General features: G+C 43.1%; 1 protein-coding gene across 2 annotated transcripts in view; it reads left to right on the forward strand.

Moving 5' to 3' along the window:
- Positions 1 to 23,901, forward strand: part of LOC144251622 (flavin-containing monooxygenase 5-like) — a 60,794-nt gene that overhangs the window by 2,021 nt on the left and 34,872 nt on the right. The window contains exons 4-8 of one of the 2 annotated variants that reach the window (XM_077794446.1): positions 958 to 1,053; positions 5,810 to 5,894; positions 12,786 to 12,977; positions 16,758 to 16,830; positions 19,276 to 19,621. In XM_077794446.1, coding sequence (XP_077650572.1) covers positions 958 to 1,053; positions 5,810 to 5,894; positions 12,786 to 12,977; positions 16,758 to 16,830; positions 19,276 to 19,621 — 792 coding nt within the window. Of the gene's footprint in view, positions 1 to 957; positions 1,054 to 5,809; positions 5,895 to 12,785; positions 12,978 to 16,757; positions 16,831 to 19,275; positions 19,622 to 23,901 lie in introns of those variants that run through there. The other variant, XM_077794447.1, reaches the window with a different exon arrangement.

The following is a 23,901-nucleotide window of genomic DNA, read 5'->3' on the forward strand; positions in this document are numbered from 1 at the left end:
ACTCAGACACAGGTCCCGGCCCGAGAGGCAGCCTGGCAACTCACCAAGGAAAAAGGGCCAGGGGCAGGGGGTGGTGGAAGGAGTGGGAAGCAAGGGCCTCTGTCACTGAGAAAGGAGCTTGGTTCTATTCTGGTGACAGTGGGAGCCACTACAGGGTCAAACAGGAGACATTATCTAAATCCTTCTTTAAGGCAGGTCTGCAAGCCCACAGCCCGTGGGCAAATCCAGCCCCAGCCTGTCCCTGTAGGTTTGGGGGACCTGGCCACACTGTGTCCACAGGTTGCCTGTGGCTACTTTTGCACTCTGAATACAGAGGAGGATAGTTCAACAGGGACCGGTAGCCCCAAAGCTGGAACATCTACTCCGGCCCTCACAGAGGAGGTCTGCCAACACCCGCCCTAGACAGTTTGCCACATGAGGAGGGGACCAGGCTTGTGTCCTCCGTTCCTCTGAGTCAGGGCGACCCGTTGGAAGCTGTTGTGTGGTTACCCAGGCAAGAGGCCGTGTGGAACAGAGGGAAGGGTGAGGAGGGTCAGATTTGGGGTGTTTGGCTTGGCTGGAAGAGTTGGGGGGCACTCTGGGATTTGAGCCTGAGTAACTAGGAAGGTGGTGGTGCCATCGTATGGTGGCAGGTTTGGTGAGGGTACGTGTGTGTGTGACTTATTCCTCTGTGCCATGCTGAGTTGGATGTGACCTTGGGTGTCCAGCTAAGGCAGTTGAATATCCAGATCAGGGAAGAGGCTGGCGCCAAAGTGCACATTGGAGAGCCATTGGCATTGTATGGCGTTTTAGGCCTTGGGGTTGATTGCACTCCCCTTTAGGGAGGGAGCAGAGAAAGAAGAGGGATCCTCCAGGCTGAGCCGAGGCCCAGACCCCAGAAACCAGCCCCGGCCTGCACACTAGCACCTCGCCCCTATGTCTTGGCTGCCCTCAACCTCTGGCCTTCTCTCCTCCCAGGCTTACCAGAACTGGGTAAAGAAGAATGGGGAGGAGCAGACCTTGCCCACGCTGGGTCTCACCAATGACCAGCTCTTCTTCCTGGGGTTTGCACAGGTGAGTTCTTTAGGGGAACAGGTACAGGTCCCCTCCGATCACCAGCTCCCTAACTCATCAGACCATCTTCAGGTCATTACCCTGTGAGGAGGTGAGCTTCCTGTCATTAGAGAGATTCAAGAAAGGGCCAAGAAAGAATACTAGTATCCTGTATGTGGTGGAGTAGGCCCCTCCTGGTTCTGGGGTTCTAGAAACTTCTTAACATAGCCAGACATGGTAATGCACGCCTGTAATCCCAGCTCCTTGGGAAGCTGAGACAGGAGGATCACAAGTTCGAGGTCAGCCTCAGCAACTTAGCAAGACCCTGTCTCAAAATAGAAAATGAAAAGGGTTGGGATGTAGCTCAGTGAGAGAGCAGCCCTGGGTTCAGTCCCCAGAACCGGGGGAGAAAGAAATCAAGACCCACCAGGTAGGCACTTGAGTTGGCCTTCAGTTGATTCCCAGAGCTGCTTCACGAGAGAGTGTCCTGCCCAGTAAAGATGAGATCTGGACTAAATCCAAGATTTGTAAAGTAGAGTTTGGGCAGAATCCCAGCCTGGTACGTTGGCATCAGACAGAGACCCGGCTCTGGCTGAAGAGACACAGCTCGGTGACACCTGCGTCAGAGAGGTGCACAGGCGCACACCAGCCTCCCCTCCGACCCACCCACGGGCCTTCCTGACTCCTTGGGGTGTGAGCACCAGGCGAGGGCTCATTCTACCCCTGCACAGTGACCCCAGCTTCTCCCCCTTGTTCCCTCAAAGGTCTGGTACTCTGTCCGTATGCCCGAGAGCTCCCACGAAGGCCTCATCACCGACCCCCACAGCCCCTCCCGCTTCAGGGTCATCGGCTCCCTCTCCAATTCCAAAGAGTTCTCAGAACACTTCCACTGCCCCCTTGGGTCACCCATGAACCCTCGTCACAAATGTGAAATCTGGTAAAGGGCAGAGCACAGAGAGCCAAGACGGAGGAGAGGAAGGGGCTGAGGACGAGCCCCGAGGGGAGGCTGCCGAGTCCGCCCCTCCTTCCAGCCCCTTGGCCGCCCAGGGCCCCTTCCCCGAACTGGAGGGTTTGCAGCCGGCACTGGGCCAGGTGGGGGTCCTCCACATACCCGAGTTGCTCCCCTGTGCAGACCGGCATCCCAGCGTGCACCAGCTCCAGCGGGCATTCGGGTATCAGGCTGGTGGCTCACCAGGCCTGGGCCCCACAGCGACAAGGGCCGGGGGACACAGCCCCCTCGCCCACATCCAGCACCACATAGACCACAATTACCACCGTGTCAAATGCTTTAAGATATATTTTGGGGGGAAACTATTTTTTAAACATTGTGGAATACACTGGAAATCTTCAGGGAAAAATGCATTTAAAACACTTTTTTTTTGTGGGAAGGATTGTTATATTTATTATGTTTTCTTCTTTTTTCCTAAATAACATGTGGACAAGGAAACCCCACTGATTTACCCCCTCACTGCAAGGCTGGGCTGAGGCAGGGACACACACACACCTGCGCCAGGCCACTAAGCAAATCCTCTGACTGTGGTGACTACTGCATGGCCACCCACAGACAGGAAATGTGGGAGCCAGGCAGAGGCCCAGTTCATGGCCTGCTGCTCTCAGCTTGCTGCCCCTGCCCCCAGAGTTCAACCATGGAAACCCCAGCAAGGAAGATCTCATCCCCACAGTCACAGCAGAGGACTGATGGCTATGGCAGATGAAGCCAGGTCAGGGTCCCCAGCATATTCTGAGGGCCCTGGATCTGGAGCACAGGGCCCTCCAGCACCAGATACATGCAGCTGCCCATAGACCTTCTCTTTTGGCCCTTCCTCTTCGGGTCACCCCGCGGGACCTGTTGCTTCTCTGTAGCAACTCCCCACCCCAGCCATTCTGGGCTCTGCCTTGCAGGATCTCTCTCCCCCAAGGGAAGGAAGAAAGAGACTGTCGTTCTTGTCTGCAGAAGGGTCCAGATCCTCCCCTGAGCTCCGTCCTCAGCCCCCAGCCTGGTCAGCTTCCAGACCAGTTCTCTAGTGCCTTATCTGAGGCTGCGGCCTGGGCCGTGCTGAGGAGATGACCCCTGCCCCAGTGGCCCCTGGCCTCCTCAGTGGAGCCCCCAAGTGCCCTGATTGGAACCCAAGGCCATACTCCCACTCCTGATGCTCACAGGGCCATGTCTCAGCCCCCAGGAGCTCTGGCCTGCAGGGCTGTGCTCTGGGTAGTAGAAGGTAGATGCTGCTGCCCTCGCCCTGGGCTCCAGCCATCAAGGCCCACTGGTTTAGATCAGGACGTCCCCTGCAGCTGGACAGGCTCCCCTCCTTAGACAGGAGGCTAAGGGAAGGGTTCCTCAGCGCAGTCTGGCCCGTGGAGTCAAGAGACCAAGAAGGTCACCCCTTCCTAGAGGCCACAGCTCCTCCCAACAGTGGATGCTCAGGCTCCACCAGGTAGGTGGAACCAACTGCAGCTGCACAGCAGCTCCTGTGAGAGACCAGGCCCTGCCCATGGCGCGCCCCTTACCTAGGAAGCCTTGTCCAAGAGGCACAGACAGCTTGGGTCAGCAGGAGGCTTGTGAGTGGGCTCCAGGTGAGGCCCCTGTTCCTCACAAACAAGTTCAAGGCCTGGGAGCTCTTTGGGAGAAAGAGAAGAAGGAACCAGGGAAGGAGCTAGAGCCAGCCACCTGGGAGTTGGGCCTTTTCCATCCCTGTGCCTCCGCTGCCCCACCCTCCTGCCTTCCCCAGGGAAGGGTGGTCCAGGAAACTGTCAGCACTACCAGCCAGACACAAGTGTCTTGGCCTGGAGTCTAGCCAGAGGGAATGGAGATGGCACTCCCAGTCAGGATGTGCGGGACAGGGGGAGAAGTCCAGGCCCACGCAGAGGCAGCGTCCCCACTCCCATTGCCCCTCCACAGTGTCAAGGCCAAGGGGAGATGGGCAGCTGCACTCCCAAGACCAGGGGAGCCTCGGGCTTGCTTCTATGTGGGCACATGGATGTGGGGTTTGGAGGTGGGAATCTATTTTTTGTATTATGTTTCGTGCTACTGTAGTTTTGTGTGGCACTATTGTAATTAAAATAAAGTACTTGTATCGAGAGCCACTTGTGTCTGAGTGTCCTTCCAGGGTGCTGTGCATCCTTTGGAACCACAAGAAAGCCCCAGCCAGCCCAGAGCGGCCCACCCTAGCCTCACTAGGAAGAGGCTTTGGACCCTGAGGAACAGCTGGAGCTTCCTCCTGCCTGCACCCACCCAGCCGGCACCCCCCCCCCCAGCCAGCCGGGCTTCATGGACAGGCTTGTGTGCACCCCCTACCCGTGAGAATGATGCATCTCATGGCCTGGGCCCAAGGGGCTCCCTGGTCAACGTCATCTTTCCATTATCTCAGAGCAAAAGAGTTTCTGGATCTCCGATGCTTGGGCAGGGCAGGCAGGAAATTCAAAGAGGTCCGAAAAACAGCCTCCCCTGGCTTTTACATGCGTTCTTCCTGCTGCCTAGAATGTTCTGACTTCCCCACCTGGTGAACTCCTACCATCTTTCAGTGCTCCACTCACCATCACCTCCTCTAGGAAGCTTCAGGTCTGCATGGGGGTGCTCACACAGGCTTTCCTCTCCTTCCAGAGGGTATTAGTTTACTAGGACTGTTGTAACTAGGTACCACAAACACGGTGGCCTACACGACAATTGAGGTGTTGGCCTCCCAAGTCTCTGGGGTGTGGGTCACCAAGCCCAGCCTGACTCTACCTGTCTTTAAAAGGAGTAGGTCATTTCTCTGTTTCTCTGTCTATAAGACCTACAATGTACTCTCTCTTCTTCTGTCTTGGTAACCATCAGGTATGGGCGACAGTGAGGATGCCAGAGACAGTGATATGCTTTGAGCTCAGATTGTCCCCATGAGGTGCGAAGGGGCCTGCGAGGCCCATAGGCCCCAGTGTCTCTCTTCAGGGCAGCTGGGAGAGCCCCCTCCCCTCCACCTCTTGTCCTCAGGAGAGCAGCCTGTTAAAAGAGCAGGTCCCTCTCTGTCACTGGCTCCCACCTCTTGTGTTTGACCCTGTTGTGTCCTGTTTTGTCTGGGGCAGTGCCGGGATTAACCAGGCCTCAGGCTGCAAGTGCCCCACTGAGCCACACCCCAGGCCTCCAGCTTCTTTCTGGAGCCCAAACAGGCCAAGCCCTTTCCTACTGAGGCTCTGGGTCCCTTTTATCCTTCAGGCTGGAATGTTCTCTGCACAGAGGGCACACCCCTCCCCAGCAGGATGGATGCGTGAATTCTGTTTAGACCTGCCATGAGTCACATGCCTATTGGAGTGCAGCCATGTGCAAGAGTTCTCACCCGCCTCCCCTGGAGCTCACAGTCTGTGGGACAGAGAATTTCTCAGCCCTGATGCTCAGAGGAGGTGTCATTCGGGGACACTGGGTTGCAGGGCAGGAAGTGGCTGAGCTGGGTTCTGAACCCAGGCCGCCCACTTGGAAAATGTGAGAAGCCGCTAGAAACAGAATGCCCCAGGGATGCCACGTGTGCAGAACACGCATGTGCGTACACACACACACACACACACACACACACACACACTCATGAAGGCACAGGATGGAGGAGCTGGCTGCTGCCCACCCTTTTCCCAAGAAGGGAGCTTTTAGCCACCCTTCCCCCAGCCCTGGGCCTGCAGATGCCCTCCCTCCAGACAGGCCACCTCCCAGGGACTAAGGACAGGCTCCTTCCTCCCCCTGCTGGGGTCCCAGTGCCCCTTGCCGTCCCCATCTTCCTAGACCCTCACCCAACCTTGTTCTCCCCCCAAACAGGACTTGAAACCCCAGCCTGGCCCTTCAGACTTCACCCGACACATGTGGAAACACACAGGATGTAACTTGGGAACAGCTGGAAAAAGTAAGCAATCTGTAACAATCGTGTAAGCAGAAGGGCCTGCAGAGGCCTCTGAAAGGGTGAGGGAGCAGGGGGTTAGGACAGACTTTAAACTTGTAAAGAGTTTGGCCCACTGAAGAGCCCAACCAGAACTTGAAAAATCTCAGAAGAGAAAACTGAGAAACTTTACCAAATACCGTCAGAGAATGCCCTTGAGCACCCTGCCGGTGGGCGGTGGGCGGAAAAGTCCAGTGTAACATTCAATGCCAGCTCTCCCCAAATTAATGTGTGATTTCAACATACTCTCAGCCAAAACCCCAAGATCATTTTGCATAGAATTTGCCGAGCTGCTTCACATGAAAGGGAAAAAGCACAATCAGGACAATTCTGAAAAAAAAAATTGAAACAACGAAGGAGCTATATTCCATATGTAAATATTTATAAAGCAATGGTAAATGAGAGCTGCTGTAGGTTAGGAACAGGTACCAAACTGGAATAGAACAGAAGCCAGAGACAACCCTGCACATATATAGGAATTAGTGGAAGATAGAGGAAGCACTTCGTGAGTGGAGAAATGAACCATTTAATAAATGGTGTTGGGGGATCCATTTGAGAAAAACTGAATTTAGATGGAATTCCTTCCTACTGTGTACATCAGTAAGTTCTCTATGCATTAGAAACCTAAACAGACTAAAATTATAAATGTATTAGATAAAATATAACAATCTGTTTATAACTTTGGATTAGCAAAGCCACCTTTTTTTAGCATTTATTTTTACTGTAATTGGACACACAATACCTGTATTTCTTTTTCTTTTTTTAATTAAAATACCTTTATTTTTAATTTTTTTTAATTTTTATATGGTGCTGAGAATTGAACCCGGGCCTTGCACATGCTAGGCGAGTGCTCCACCCCTGAGCCACAACACCAGTTCCCCTTTATTTCTTTCATGTGGTGCTGAGGATGGAACCCAGAGCCTCACATGAGCTAGGCAAGCGCTGTACCACTGAGCCACAACCTCATACCAGCAAAGCCACCTTTTAAAAACCACAAAAAGATTAGAAGATAAACACATTTGGCAATACCGAAATTTCATTCTTTTATAAACCAAGGTACCACAGGGAACGGGGTGCAGCTCAGTGGTAGAGCACCTGCCTAGCATGCTGAAGGTGCTGGATTCAACCCCCAGAATCACCAAAAAAAGAAAGAAAAAGAGAAATCGAGAAATAAGTGAGAAATAAAAAATTTTCCCCTATCCTCTGAGCACCATTCACAAAGGAGGGCAGCTTAAAATGGGAATTCTCCTCAAGAAATGGGCTGGGAGAGGGCCAATCACAGTCCCCAAAACACAGGTACAGACAGGGAGGTGGACCCGGGGTGTGGCTCAGTTCTAGAATGCTTGCCTAGCATTCTGGAAGAATGCAAGTTCAAAGCCAGCCTCAGCAATTTAGCACTAAACAACTCAGTAAGACCCTGTCTCTAATAAAATACAAAACAGGACTGGGGATGTGGCTCAGTGGTCGAGTGCCCCTGAGTTCAATCCCTAGTACCCAAAAGAAAAAAAAAATTAAACTTAATAATAATTTAATTATTTACATGCTCATTTAAATGTGTTCCATATACATGTGTTCAATTTTTTATGATTCGAAACAGACTGATTTTTCAGAAATTCTTTTTAATTTTAAATTATCTTTACATCTAGAATCAAGTGAAACTATTTTAAATACTGGACTTAGTTTTCTTCCATACTATGGGGCTTCATGAAGCAAGAAGTTAATCTAGTTAAAATAAGTAAATAGTAAAAAATAGTAAAAAGAGTAGTTTGCTGGTCTGGCACAGTGGCACAAGCCTATCATCCCAGCAATTTGGGAGGCTGAGCCAGGAGGATAGCAGGTTCAAGGCCAGCCTGGGCAAGTTAGTGAGACCCTGTCTCAAAATAAAAAATAAAAAGAGGGCTGGGGATGTGGCTCAAGCGGTAGCGCACTCCCCTGGCATGGGTGCGGCCCAGGTTCTATCCTCAGCACCACATACAAACAGAGATGTTGTGTCCGCCGAAAAACTAAAAAATAAATATTAAAAAAAAAACTCAGGTGGCACAAAGCCTGTATCATTTATTTTAATAAATAAATAAATAAATTATAAATAAAAAGAGCTGGGGATGTGGCTCAGTGGTAAAGCACCGCTAGGATCCATCTACAGTACACATTTTAAAAAAATAGTATTTTTGCTAGTAATTTTTCTTTTTTAAGCAGGGATTGAACCCACGGTTTCATGCATGCCAGGCAAGCACTGTTCCACAAAGCAACATCCACATCCCTCTTATTAAATTTTTGATTGCACAAAAAAGATAAGGATTAAAACTTGTCATGTGGGGCTAGGATTGTGTCTCAGAGGTAGAGCGCCCGCTTTGCACCGGCAGGACCAGGGTTCGATTCTCAGCACCACATTAAATAAATAAATAAATAAATAAAGGCATTGTGTTGTGTCCATCTTAAAAAAAAAAAAAAAAAAAAAAAAAAAAAAAAACTTGTCATGCCATTGATGAGAATGCAACACTGACAGGAACAAAATATTCAGGGTGTGGAGATAAGGCAGCCATGTTTGTGAGAAAGCCCTGGGAAAACAGCAAAATCACATCTGCATAGGGGGGTGACCCTCACAGCACTAATGCAAACTGAAGAGATTTAATTGCTGAGTTCTAGCTTTTTGCTTTACGTATTAAAGAGAAAATTTGGGAGTCAAAATTTGCAAGTGGATCTATTGATCTCAGTGCATAAGGAAATTTTGGTATGACCCTTGTGGTAGGATGATTTTGTGAAAGCATCCCTTTCTTGTCAGGTTGATTTCATACACGATTATATTGACTAACCATTTTTCTTATGTTTTTCTTATAAGCCAGATTTATAAATATATTGTTTGCTTAAAATAAGTGGTAGAGTGCTTGCCTAGTATGTGTGAGGCATCGATGGAAAAGCTAAAATAAATATGACAGCCATTAAGCATTTATTCAGTGTTAATGGTATGCCACACTTTTCTATAAAAATCATCACAGCGGTCTTGGGATAGATGTGTTGTAACTATCTCATCGATAGGGAACCTTTTAATCAAGGCTATAAGCTTCACCTTAATCATGTGGATCCCAAGACCATGTAGGTAGTTTCACTGTGACAGGTAAAAGCACCTAACTCTGATAGTGCTGAAGGTTCCTCTCTATGAGGATATATGTGTGAAGTAAAGAATCACACTTTGTAGACAGGCGTCTTTTTACATGAGAGCTTAGATAAAGACTATGAAACAATATACTTATTTACCGTAAAAACTTATTTACCAGAAACTTCTTCCAGGGTTGTGTAAAGTTGAAAATGTCCTGATACCTCTGCCAGGTAACTGAATATCAGCCTTAATCCATTCTGAATATGTACATTTAGCCAGGAAAGAACAAAGAAGTACTGAACAATCTCCTGTAGTTCTACTAGCAATCTTTATTTTCTCCTATTCAATAATCAATAGAACATCTCTTAACAGGATTTATAATTGGTCAGATGTGCATTGAAACGTCAGTTTGCCTGTTAATAGCTATATGATCTTCGGCAAATTTTTCATCTTCCTGATGTCCCTCACCCATAAAATGAGGATGATATTGGCTTCCTCAAGGGGTTGTTGTGTTAACATTGTAAAATGGTTAGTCAGAAGACAGACAAGAGAACATGACAGAGAGATGCACAGATGTAGTGGGAGAAGAGGGTGGGCTCTCGTACAGAGGAGGGCATGTGAAAGCCTCCTGTGTACTGACTCTATGTGACTTTTCTCTCCAGCCTTTTATTTTTGAAAATGTTCACATCTACAGAAAAGTCATATCTTTTACCTAGATTCACCTGTCATTGAGTTTGCTATATTTGCTTTTTATCTCTTCCCTCATGGAAGATAGATCCAAACAATATGTAGTATATACACATACTTAAGGACATATCTTTTTTTCTGAAAGTAAGTAAAAATCATTAAAACATACCCAAGAAAAGGGTATTCCCCTACATGCCATAATACAATGATCACATTTGGGAAATTTAACATTGATAAAATAATTTTCTAAAATGTTGGCATATTCAAATTTCTACATATATCCCAATAATATTTTCTTTTTTAATTTTTAATTGAACCCAGGGTCACTTTATCACTGAGTTTTTCCCAGCCCTTTTTATTATTATTATTATTATTATTATTATTATTATTATTATTTTGATACAGGGTCTCACTAAGTTGCCTAGGGCCTTGCTAAATTGCTGAGGCTGGCCTAGATCTTGAAATCCTCCTGTCTCAGCCTCCCAAGGGATTACAGGTGTACATCACTGCAACCAACCTAATAGTCTTCTTTATAATAAGTTTTTTTCTATTCTAAAAAATGTTAATCACATCATTTCATTAGTTGTCATGTCTTTTTTAATCTGAAATACTAATTCTCTATTCCCTTTTTTTTTGCATACTAGGAATTGAACCCAGGAGTGCTTTACTATTCAGCTACATCCCTAATTCTTTTAATTTTTTTGAGACAGGTCTCAGTAAGTTGCTGAGGCGTCCTCTAACTTGTGGCCCTTCTGCCTCAGCCTCTAGAGTCACTGGGATTATAGACATGCACCACCATGCCTGGCCATTCATTTTTTTTAAACATGGACTTTTATTCTCCTCCTCCTCTTTCTCCTCCTTTCTTCCTCCTCCTCTCCTCTCCCTATTTCCTCTTCCTCCTCCTCTTTCTTCTTTCTAAGGCATGGTTTTTGTAGACTATCTCTAAATTTTGAGTTGCATTGTATCTTGGCATATATACTACATTAAGGGATGTTATCTTCTTGGAGAATCCCATCAGGACCCACATGATGTCAGTTTATTTCATATTAATGATGCTAAATTTGATTGTGGGTAAAAAGTGGCATGTACCAGGTTTCTCCAGTACAAAGATAGTTTTCCCCTTGAAATTAATTAGTGGGATGGTACCTGGACACCGTGTTCCCCAACAACTTTTCATTGAATTATTTAAGCATGAATATGTTTTGTAGTTGCAAAACAAATTGAGGTTTTATTGAATAATAAAAGGTAGGCAAATCGGGTCAGCATGTAGCATTCTAATTGTAATATGTTAGAATAGCAAAAGGCACATTATGCCCCAAGACCTGCATATAGCCTGGTATAGCTAGACTATATGGCAAAGCTAGAAGAGTAGTTGAATACATCTCTAGGTCTATCAGGCATGAAACCTTTTGTATGCTCTGCTAAATAAAAAGTATAGGGGGCTGAGGATTTAGCTCGGTGGCAGAGTGCTTGCCTAGAATGCACGAGGCCCTGAGTTCGGCCCTCAGCCCTGGCAGGGGGAAAACCAAAAAGTTTGGAATGAAGACAGCAAATCCATTCAAGTGAATGACTTGTTAAATTTAAGCAAGTGAGTGGTGTAATAATAAGTCTATAATAATTCTATTTTAGAATGACCAGGCATGTGTCACTGCAACTGACCCAACAATATTCTTTATACCTTTTTTTTTCTTTTCTAAATCAAGGATCCTAAAATCATGTTTATTTGCCCTTCTTATTGTAAGGCAAATGGTATAGAGGGGAGATGGGGGAGCCCTAAAGACAACTGTGTTGTTCAGGTGAGACAGTTAGTAGACAAAACTATTCTAGGCAGACTTCTTTTTTAAGAGAGGAAGAACACAGGCTTGGTGAGCAGACAGGAGACAATTCTGTGGCTTAGGCAACTGTGTGGATGGAGGCGCGCTAGTGAAAAGCAGTAGGTTAGAGAGAAAGATGAAGCCATGCGGCTGGAATGCAGAATACCGTCTTCCTGAAGGTTCAAATCCAAGCAAATTGACTTCCACAGCTCGGGTGTAGTTGGGTGTAGTCGTAAGACACATGACACTCCTGAGGCTAGGCCAGGAAGATGTGGGGAGAGGGGTCTCGGAGCCTGCTGACCCAAGGTTCAGGAATCAAGACTTGTTTTTACAGACCCAAGATACTGGAAACCTGACTTATTTATTTTGATACCCTTATTCCATGCCGTCTCTAGGTCCAAAGTATCCCAAGAGAGTATAGAAAACTATTTTTACAGAAATTCTAAAATCCTAGGCTGTAGAACATTGGTCAAGTCACTTATCTTCTCTAGACCTCAGTTTCTTCATCTATACAACCTGGATAATGACACCTACCCTTCATAGAGATTATGTGACTGCCAAATAACTTAATGCATGGAAATGTAATTTGAACTCTAACTTGCTGTACATGTGTAATTTATTCCACAGTTTGGAAAATGAAAGTCTAAGTCTACCTCTTTGGAATTAGAAATGGATCAGGACATTAATAGTCAAGTTTTGTCAGACTGATTGATATGTGGACAGGAACGACTGTCCTGTGGCCTTGTGACACCACGGAGCATTACTATCACATGAACAACCACATATGCACTCCTCCAAAAAACTCTTATCCTTCACTTCTCCAATACCTTCCCCTTCAGTGACTTGCAGGGTCCAGCCCATTCAGCCTTGAGCCCTGAAAAGCTGATATAAAGTAAAACTGGTGTAAAGTGGGACTTTCCAAATTTCATGGGTAAACCGAGGGGACACCGTTGACATATTATTGTCTAACCACCTCCACCAAAGTAAAAATTTACTTACAGGGTTTATTTCTCTCTCCCCTTCTTTGCCTCTCTCGGTCCCTCTCATTTCTCCTTCTCTTAATCTTCATGGCCACTCACAGAGCTCTGAGCCAGCATCCAACAGTAAATGACGATCTGCCCAATCGCATAATCTCTGGTTTGGTGAAGGTGAAGGGAAACGTGAAGGTGAAGGGAAACGTGAAGGAATTCTCAGAGACAGCTGCCATATTTGAGGATGGCTCTAGGGAGGATGACATTGATGCTGTTATCTTTGCCACAGGCTACAGCTTTGCCTTTCCTTTTCTGGAAGATTCTATCAAAGTGGTCAAAAATATGATATCCCTATATAAAAAGGTCTTCCCTCCCAACCTAGAAAAGCCAACTCTTGCAATCAGAGGCTTGATTCAGCCCTTAGGAGCCATTATGCCGATTGCAGAGCTCCAAGGATGCTGGGCCTCTCAAGTATTTAAAGGTAAGTGACAATAAAAATTCACTCCTTAATTACTTGGTGATGTTTGACTATGTTTCTGTGCTTGCTTTTAAATAGCAGTATGTTTGACCAAAATCTTGAGGGTTGCATAATATCTGGCACAAACTTAGTACCAGAAAACTTATTTTTAAGTGAATCTAAGTAGTAATATAACCATGGACATACCTTAGAATCACCTGGGTATTTCCCAGTTTAGGCATGCTTTGATCTCATTCATGGTGATACTTATTCAGTAAATCTGGGAGGGGCAGGCACAAAATTGTTCCCCAGAAGATTCCAGTGTGTACTTCAGATTACAATCCACTCATCTGAATTTTAGGCAACTGGTATGTATTTGTGAAGTAAAAGAATTTCATCTTTCATTACAGAGAATGTCAAATATAGAAATGGTGCGACTTAATTCATACAATAAGTTAACACCTGGTAGGAGATAATCCAGAATATAAAATATTCAACTTTCAAATCCTCACATCCCTACTATTCTGCGTCCCTGCATGTCCCCCCTTAGAGTTTTGACCAGGAGCACCTGAGGGAAAACAACTTTGAGCTTTGGGATAGTAGGCTCAGTAGGAGCCAGCGGGTGAGGAGGGTTCCAAAAGGCTTCATTCAATCCAGCACCATCTCAGAACCTCGTGACAGTTCTCTAAATGGTCAGACTACCACCTAAAGACATTATAGAGTTAACCTGGAATTCACTGAATAAGGAGAGAGAAAATGGTTTAAGGAACGTGAAAACATATCATTTGAAATACAAATGAAGTTACTGGAGAAGTTTAGGCTAAAGAAGTTAAGATCTGGGGGAGATCTAAGAGTTCCCTTCAAATATTTGAAGAGATACATATGGGATAAGAATTAGACTTACTTACTAGAGCAAAGAGTCAAACTAGAACCAAGGAATGAAATCTTGAAGGTTGCATAATATCAGCTTAACATTAAAAAAAAAAAAGACAAGACTTTTTTTTTTGGTCCATATAAAGGGAGCATGATTTGAAGGAGGGAGATAAGAAATCTGATACAATATGTGTCTAAACAAGGTAACACTGAAATCTAATAAATTCAAAGAGAACTTCATCACAGAATGTTGTAAATATCTGTATCTGCCCATCAAATTTAATAGTTCATGAACTGACTGCCTCTAACCACCAAGAAATAGACCTCCGCCTCCTCCTCCTCCATACAGTTTCAGCTAATAACTGCAGACTGGTGGCTGTACCCTGTAAGAAGTCATTGGAAATCAGCTTTCAAATGTACTTCTTGAGCATCCTAAAGACCTGTGATTAATTTCAAAGGAAACATTCCCATGCTTCCTTGTTGATTTGTAAGTCATAATTCCCATAAATTAAGAAAACACATTAAAAAAACATAGTAGGCTCTGAGTGTTGAATTTCTGACTTCTGTGTTTCAGAGGCGTATCAGGTGTGCACAGAAAAGGGCCACCAGAATGGCAGAGAACATGACACCTGTTATAGTAGGACCCCGTGCTGGTCAGCCTGATAATGAGAAGACTTAAAGTAGTCATGACAGGTGCTTTTCACATTTTAACTTAGTTGTGTGGCTCCAGAAGGAAGAACTAGTTCCAATGATAAAAGTTGCATAGAAGTATATTTGGGGGTCAGTTCAAAAAATAATGTTCCAACAACCACATCAGTCAGTTATATCATCTCCTTAGCAGGTAGTGAGATCTCTAAGGCCAGAGATCTTTTTTTCTTTTAAAATACATGACAGCGGAATGCATCACAATTCTTATTACACATATAGAACAATATTTCATATCTCTGTATATAAAGTATGTTCACAGCAATTCATGTCTTCATACATGTACTTTGGATAATGATGTCTATCACATTCCACTGTCCTTGCTAATCCCCTGTCCCCTCCCTTCCCCTCCCATCCCTCTGCCCTGTCTAAAGTTTGTCTGTTCCTCCCATGCTCCCTCTCCCTACCCCACTATGAATCAGCCTCATTATATCAGAGAAAACATTTGGCATTTGTGTTTTTGGGATTGGCTAACTTCACTTAGCATTATCTTCTCCAATTGCATCCATTTACCTGCAAATGCCATAATTTTATTCTCTTTTATTTCTGAGTAATATTCCATTGTGTGTATGTGCCACATTTTTTAATCCATTCATCCACTGAAGGTCTTCTAGGTTGGCTCCACAGTTTAGCTATTGTGAATTGTGCTGCTATAAACATCGATGTGGTTATGTCCCTGTAGTATGCTGTTTTTAAGTCCTTTGAGTATAAAATGAGGAGTGGGATAGCTGGTTCAAATGGTGGTTCCATTCCAAGTTTTCCAAGGAATTTCATACTGCTTTATATACTGGCTGCACCAATTTGCAGTCCACCAGCAGTGTGTGAGTGTGCCTTTTCTCCCACATCCTTGCCAACACTTATTGTGCTTGTCTTCATAATAGCTGCAAGGCCAGATACTTTTAAGGAAGAATTAGATGACCACTTGATATTGTATTGTAAAGAGAAGGATTGTACTAAGACACATTCCCATTCTGAAATTCTATATTCCAGAATTTTATAGAGTAACATTTTAGAATTGTGGCTCAATTTTGTACATGGCACAGTGCCTACATATCTGGTTGGGCATAAGGCTATATATCTGGGCAAAAGGCTAATTGTTTGAGCTAGAGTTGTTTATATGGACTTAAATGTGATTCTGCCTTTGTCTAGTCATGTCCTTGGTTTTAAATCATAGTACAGAAACTGTTTTATATTAATACTTAAATTTTATTTGTCAAGATTGGGTATATGAGTTCCTTTGGCCTTACCTCCCCCGCACACACAGACACACAAAACTCTTATCAAATAAAAGAGGTTATAAGGTGAAGGTTATTTTCCATAGGATTTTAGCATAAAATGTGATTAGAGTTTATGTTTACTTCCTTTATTCTCTCTTGTATAAAATACCTTTGTTATTAAGATACCTGTGCAGGTGTTCCTCTAGACCCCTCCCTTTTTTGAGTTGGGGTTTTACTATATCACTCAAGCTGATTGAACTTTTAGATCCACGTTATCCTCCAATTTCAGCCTCCCAAGTGCTGGAATTACAGGCATGCATCACTACACCTGACTTGCCTTTTGACCTTGTACCTCACTTTTCATTTGCTTTTAAGGCCATTTGTCATTTCCTTGTGTCCAAATTTAATTTACCAATTCAAAGACTATGTTAGGGAGGAGGCAGGTATTTGTTGGAAGGCAGAGTACAGTAAATATGTTCCAAAGACAAAACAGAATAAACTACATGTACTGATACCGGTGAATATTCCTTAGGACTAGAGGTATTTTGAACTTAATATATTTTTAGATTTTTGGAATATCTGCATATACATAATGACCTATCTTGGAGATGAAACCCAAGTATAAAAAGGAAATTCACTTAGTTTTTATATACACCTTACACAATACAGCCAGAGGGTAATTTTATACAATAAAATTGTGCCTGTGTTTTGATATGACCTATCATGAGGTCATGTGTAGAATTTTCTACTTGGGGCATTTTGTCCATGTTCAAAGAGTGTTGAACATGGACAAAATGTTGGAGCATTTAAGATATCTGTTTTTGTGATGAGGTATGCTCAACTTATATTTTGGTCATGGCAAGATCAAATGATCAAGCAAACTGTTATCTCTTTGAGTATAGAAAATCATCCTATATTTCTTTGAATTCTCCATAGCACAGTAATTGTTAATAGGATCATTGTTTCTATTGAGGTAATTTACACTTAAATTTAAAATTTTTCTCTTTAGGGCTAAAGAAATTGCCCTCACAAAGTGAAATGATGGCAGATATATCTAGGACTCAAGAGGAAATGGCAAAAAGGTAAGAAATTCTCCCAAGAAGATGTATGTAACTTTTTCTACTTATTCTTGATAAGAACAATATTATCCTACATTTAGTTTCATCTTGTTAATTTGAGAATCCTGGTTATATTGTGATAGGAGGGGAATGATAGTGGTGACAACAGAATGGGGAAATAGCACTAGCAGTTTAATGTGGATGGGAAAGGAGAGAAAACTCAAGGAAGTGTATAAAGGCGCTATAAAGGCTATGTTTAGGACTTAAAAGTCAGGAAAAAGCTCCTTGAGAAAACAATCAGGTATGTTATTTGGGGGAGGGTTACTTGAAGTATTAACAGGTCTGCAAAGGAAGGAGGGGTGTGGTGAATCAATGGTGATTTCAAGTTCTAAGTAGACTTACAGACCTGACGTGGCTGCTTTGCTGGCTGTCATCAGGTGCACCGCACACGCAGGTCACAGTATGATCTGGTAAAGCAGTAACATCCCCTGGCTGCTTTGCTTCTGTGGATACAATGATGTGGCAGTCTGGATCTCAGAACTTGAGCTCAAATCCCAGGTTGTTTTTATGTGGAAATCGATTGTTGCAGGCCCCAAATGGTGGTTTCAGCCACTGACTATAAAGCATGGCTCTGGCCTGTCTTGGAGGAGAGAAGGTGACTTTTCATTCCATCTTCTTGTCCTTACCGGTGCTCTCCTATTTTCCTCCCCTTTCATTGTTGCACGTCTATGGCAAAGTTCCTACATCCTCTGCTCTAGGCCTCTCCTCTGCTTCCCCGAGTCCCTGTGTTCCCAACTTCCTCCTTACTCTCCACATCATTCCCCTGAAGGTCATCCATGACCAGGTGCCTTGCTCTCACTCCTGAGCTGGCACTTCTAAGCATCTTCCCTTCCTGAAGGCTTTCTTTCCCTTCTTTTCTGGCACCAAACTCTCTTATTTGGACTTTCCTGCTCTCTTTCTTTTCACTTAAGCTTGTCCAACCACCTTCTGATTGTGAGTAGTCCCCCAGGACATAGTCTGAACTTTCCTGAGGGTTGACAGTTTGCTCACATTCAGCATTTCATGGGCATGGGGTCTATTTAATCCTCTTAACCATCCCACAGGCTATGAAACCTCATGAAAACTCCAATACTTGACCTACTATTATAAGATATGTAAATGCACATGTGCTGACGCCCGAGTTAATATAATCTCCAGGAAGGAGAGCTCTCAGGTTCTTTCCTATTTCATCTCCTCAAAATTCCAGCTCCATTTTGATAAGGTACTACTTGACCACCTATCAATTCCTCCAGAATTCCACCTCAAGAATTCTACCAAAAATTCATTTTCTAATCCTTGTTTCCTGTCTTGGTTTTTTGATTCCTCAATTAGCTTAAAGACTTTCCTCTTATTTGCTTTGTGTTCCATTTTTCTTTCTTTTCATTATAGAAAATAAAAAGTGAAAGTCTCCTAGTCACACTTCTTCCACATATTTTACTGTCAACTATTTTTTCACTAAGAAGTCTTTTTATCTCTCCAAATCTGCACTTGGTACCATCACTCCATCTGGCTCCACTGGGAGGGCCACTTCTTCTTGTGAGATAAGTCACCCTCCCTGGTCCTTTCAGGATCCAAATTAACATTTTCGCTGGGAAGCCCTGATCTGTGGACAACCCCTACCCATCTCACCACCCTGGCCTCACAAAATAGAGAACCCCATGCTTGAGGATTTGGGGTGAACTCCCTCCTTCTCGTCAGAGTCCTCTGTGTCTGGAGTGCTGTGGTCCATTCTTGTTTTCTGCTGACTTAGGCAACAACCACAGACGTTTATGCCCATTCCTGCTTTATTCCTTCACCTGGCTGTTTTCTCATCTATATCTTTCAAATCTTCAATGACCTATTATAGCCCTCTTTTTTTTAAGAATTTTTTGAAAATATTTATTTATTTTTTTTAGTTTTCGGCAGACACAACATCTTTGTTTGTATGTGGTGCTGAGGATCAAACCCGGGCCACACGCATGCCAGGCGAGTGTGCTACTGCTTGAACCACATCCCCAGCCCTGTAGCCCTTTTTTAACTACCCTTTTTAAAATTTCTATTTAACAGTCAAACCCACAATATTTAGCAAAACCCTTGTATGTTCTGTTATGTATACAACAATCTTATCTCTTCTGGTGTATTATCAGATCTCTAAGAATGGTGACAAATATCTTTTTTCACTATTTACTACAGTTTGTAGCCTAATTTAAAATCAATACAAGCTGAGGCTGTGGCTCAGTGGTACAGCACTTGCCAAGCATGTATGAGGCACTGGGTTCAAATCTCAGCACCACATATAAATAAATGAATAAAGGTTCATCAACAAGTAAAACAAATTTTTTTAAATCAGTACAATGTGCCCAGTATAAAATCAATACAATATGTATGTTGATTGATTGACTAGTTAATCGCCTTTTTGATAGGCCATGGCTTCTGTCTTCTCTGATTTAGGTACATGGAAAGCCAACGCCATACCATTCAGGGAGACTACATTGATAGCATGGAAGAGATTGCTGATTTGGTGGGAGTCAGGCCTAGTCTACTGTCTCTGGCCTTCACTGACTCCAAGCTAGCATTACAGTTACTTTTGGGACCTTGTACTCCAGCCCAGTTTCATCTACAGGGCCCTGGAAAGTGGGATGGGGCTCGAAAAACCATCCTTTCCACAGATTACCATATCAGGAAGCCCATGAAGACAAGGGTGATGGAGAAGAGTTATTCCGCAGCTTCGGCAGTGACTGTGGACAGGTTCATGCTGGCCGTCATTCTCTTTGTGGTGATCATGGCTTATTTTTAGATGTCCCATTGTCAGTGCCCTGGCTTCCGCTGGGAAGCTCCAGGTAGAGATGGCTTCCAGACCTAACAAAACTGAGCACTCTCACTCCCCTGTTGCTCAGAAACCTACCTTTATTTCTCTTTCAGAAGCATTGATCCTCTTTTCACCTTTTCCTACAATGAAATCCTGACTTCTCATTTGTGTTGGTTCATGCTCCTTCCTCTTGTAATCTGTCACTCTTTCCTTCCAATAATTCCTGGACTGTGAGCTCAGGCACTCTTTAGTCATCTTTATATGATGTCCTTAGCAGACATGTGGCCTTGTTGATCATCAAATATTATGGTGGGGATCCTAAATCAGCATCTAAAAAAATGGCTGACTTCAGGCTGAGGTTGTGGCTCAGTGGAACAGCGCTCACCTGGCACATGTGAGGCACTGGGTGCAATCCTCAGCACCAAATAAAAATAAATAAATAAAGGTCTCCGGTCCACCTACAACTAAAAAAAAAGTTTAAAAAATGACTGACTTCATGTAATTCTTCTGATAGGATTTGATTTTCTATTTAACAAGCTCAATTTTTGTTTTTAATGTTAAAACTATACATTTTCTGAGAGAGAAGAGAAATAGTCGTTTGTCTGTGATAGACATACAGATACATAAGACATCTTTTTTTACTCACTATCCTAATAACTGGTCATTTTTGCTCCTTACCCTAAGCAACATGTCTTTATTTTCTTAATAAAGAAGTTACTTTCAATTTTCTAAGCTCATAGGTTGTTTTAATAATTTAACATCTACCCATGGGTTCTACTTGGTTGAGAAAACTGGGATTTTTTTAAAGAAGCTGTCCTATCTATTTTGATCTCTTAGTTCCTAGATTGGATCTAATCAGATTTTTAGTTTAGGAAAAAAGTAGCTGCCAACTATGGTAGTGAAGTCTACAAGTGTAATGTGTTTTGTCTCCTCTTACTCTTTCTCCCATTTCTTCAAGTAGAATCTAGTAGTAAGAATTCAAAGAGGTTTTGTCTAAAATGTAGGAATATTCTAATACCACTTTTTCTTATGTAGTTCTGAAAAACAGAGCAAAGAAATAGAAAGCAGGAACTTGGGTTTACATCCCAGAGCTGCTGGCGATTCTGTCTTCTCATCTGCTGAAGTTTTGCTATTCTTGTTTCATGAGAAACTGTCACTGTCTAGCACCCTGAACTCCAGTGGGGAAAGGTACTGGAGTAACAGTCAAGGGTATAGTCACAAATAGCTGCTGTGCAATGGTTTTAAGTTTGGATTGCTGCCAATTTGTTAACTACAGGATAAATTTGAACAAGTAAAAGCACATCCAACTAATATAAATACACATAAGAGAATTAGAAATTTGAGAGTTAAAACTCCTTGATCACATAGCTATTTGGACAGCTGCCTATCATTTCACCTAATTTACTTTTCCGGAACTAGAGAACTGAAAGTTGGTATTATGTCTTTTCCTTCTCTAATCCTTAGGATTTAGGGGATTTGTTATCTATTAAAGTAGATCTAGTACTTTTAAAATCTTTTCTTAGTTATTGATATACCTTTATTTTATTTATTTATACACAGTGCTGAGAATCAAACCCAGTGCCTCACACATGCCAGGCAAGTGCATTACCACTGAGCCCCAGCCCCAGCCCCAGATCTAGAATTTTTTAATCTACAGATTATTCTTGTTCAAAAGTAAATTGAAGCTGGGCATAGTGGTACATGCCTATAATCCAGTGGCTAGGGAGGCTGAGACAGGAGGATCACGAGTTCAAAACCAGCCCAGCAACAGTAAGACACTAAGCAACTCAGTGAGAGCCTGTCTCTAAATAAAATACAAAATAGGGCTGGGGGTGGCTCAGTGGTTGAGTGACCCTGAGTTCAATCCCCTGTACCCAACCCCCCCCAAAAAAAAACAAGTAAATTGAAGGCTGTGGTTGTGGCTCAGTGGTGGAATGCTGTCTTAGGTGAATGAGGCCCTGGGTTCCATTCTCAACAGCACATTAAATTAAATAAATAAAATAAAGTTATTTTTTAAAAGGTAAATTGAAGGTCTCTTGCTTCTTAAGTTTTCTCCTTTTATAATATAAACTTGCCTCTTTTAGGATGTAAATGTATTGAATTAATAATCCCCTAATTATCACTAATAACACCCCAGTTTCCTCTTTAAAGTGTGTATTTTTAAATTGATTTGATTCTCTCATTCTACATATAATATGTAAGGTAACCAAAAAAAAATCATCGCTTGAATTCTAAACCAAGCTGAATGCAAGATGTGAATAGGATATTGCACTCAAAACAACTCAAGATGCAAATCTTTAGTATTGATGAATATTTGCTAATATTCTATTTATATATTCTACTTATATATTTTGCTCTTTGTATTAAGATCATGTATATGTGTATATATATTTATATAAAAATTCTCCAATTATATTAAATCTGGTTACCAAATAAAAATGCATTCTTGTAATTCCAGAGAGTAAGGAAGTGCTCTCTGAATAAGCATGTGTCAAGGGGACACAGGAGCCATCAAATAGTGGACAAATTTGAGCAATAAAATAAATAACCTACTATTAGAACAAAAGACATAAAAAATCACAAGTCCATAGTGATATAAACAAATGATTGAATAAATTAATAAATGAGATGGAACAGAACTCTCCTCTACAAAAGAATTCCAAATAATTCATACAGACACTCTATTCTCAAGGAGACAGAGCACGACTGTCTAAGTGGGTGGTATAGATCGACTTCCTTTCAAAATTTACAGCATGGAAAGGGGGGAGAGTGACTGCAGTGGAAAAATTCAACAGGTACCACTTCAGCCAGGTGACCAAGGTCAACATCGACAGCCATAAGTCCTACTGACCATAGGTACCCTTGTGATAGGACGGAAAGGTCCCTTACCTCTGTGGCACTCACCCCTAAACCATAGCCCAGCTTAACCATGAGAAAAGTACCAACAATCTCAAGTTGAGAAAATTCTACATACTTCCTGACCACCTCAAAACTGTCAAGCTCATCAAAAACAAGACAGTTTTGAGCACAGTATAGAGGAGCCTAAGGAGGCCTGTCATCTAAATGGAATGGAGTGTTCTGGAATGAAGAGAGGGTAGTAAGTAAAACTTGGGGAGTAAGTAAAGTAGCATTATGGTCCATAATAACAAGTCAATGTTGGTTTCTGATTGTGACAAATGGACATAATAATTTGTCAACAGTAAGGAAAACCAGGTGAGTGTATTCAAGAACTCTAATATTTTTGCAAACTTTCTTAAATCAAAACTATTTCTGGGGCGCTGGGGTTGTAGCTCAGTAGTAGAGTGCTCACCTAGCATGTGCAAGGCTCTGAGTTCAATCCTGAGCACCACATAAAAATAAATAAAAACATTGTGTCCATCTACAACTAAAAAAAAATAGTTTTAAAAAATATTTATTTTTTAGTTGTAGTTGGACACAATACCTTTATTCAATTTATTTATTTTTATGTAGTGATGAGGATCAAACCCAGGGCCTCAAGCATGCCAGGCAAGTGCTCTACCACTGAGTTACAACCCTTGCCCCAAATCAAAAACTATTTTGGCAACTGAAAAGCATGGTGCCAAAAACAAAAATAAATTGACTTGTGCCCATTTACTGGTTGTGCAAACAGGCATGGTCATGAATACAAATGGGTAACTGAGAATGAAACATGGGGTGGATTGTTGTCCTTTATGAAAGGGGCTCCATACACCTTTCTTTTTTTTTTCAGCATGGCTCTCAGTTTGTAAACCCATTTAGCTAATTGGGCACACCCTAGGTGGCCTTTCCGATTTCTTTCCCACACCTCACCTGTCCATGTGTCACTGACACCTTTCCTGCTGAACAATGAGGCCCGTCCACTCACCTCCAGGTTTGGACACTGACATTTATGGGGATGGAGGATGGAAGACTCTAACTAGCAGTCATCTAAACCCTTCTAAACAAGTAATTTGTCAACTACTATGTCCTCTCATTCTGCTTCCCCAAATTAGGAGAGGGTTTTACAAATGGGTGGATGGAAAGAAGAACAAATGGGAAAAAATAAATGAGTAAATAAAGAAATGTGCATATAAACATGGAGCATGAATGAGCACTTCTCTCAAGCTATCCATCTGCTTATGGTATCGAAGACCAGCATCTGGGCCCTTGTATGGAAGTATTATCTTAGATGACTTGTTAAAGAACTCCTGCTGAAAAACCTAGCCAAAGAAATTGTACTTAGGGAAGAGAACATAAGGAACAGGGACATATGTACTCCTCTGGATGTT

This window comes from Urocitellus parryii, unplaced genomic scaffold (genome assembly GCF_045843805.1).
Source record: "Urocitellus parryii isolate mUroPar1 unplaced genomic scaffold, mUroPar1.hap1 Scaffold_127, whole genome shotgun sequence".
NCBI classification, from domain to species: Eukaryota; Metazoa; Chordata; class Mammalia; order Rodentia; family Sciuridae; genus Urocitellus; species Urocitellus parryii.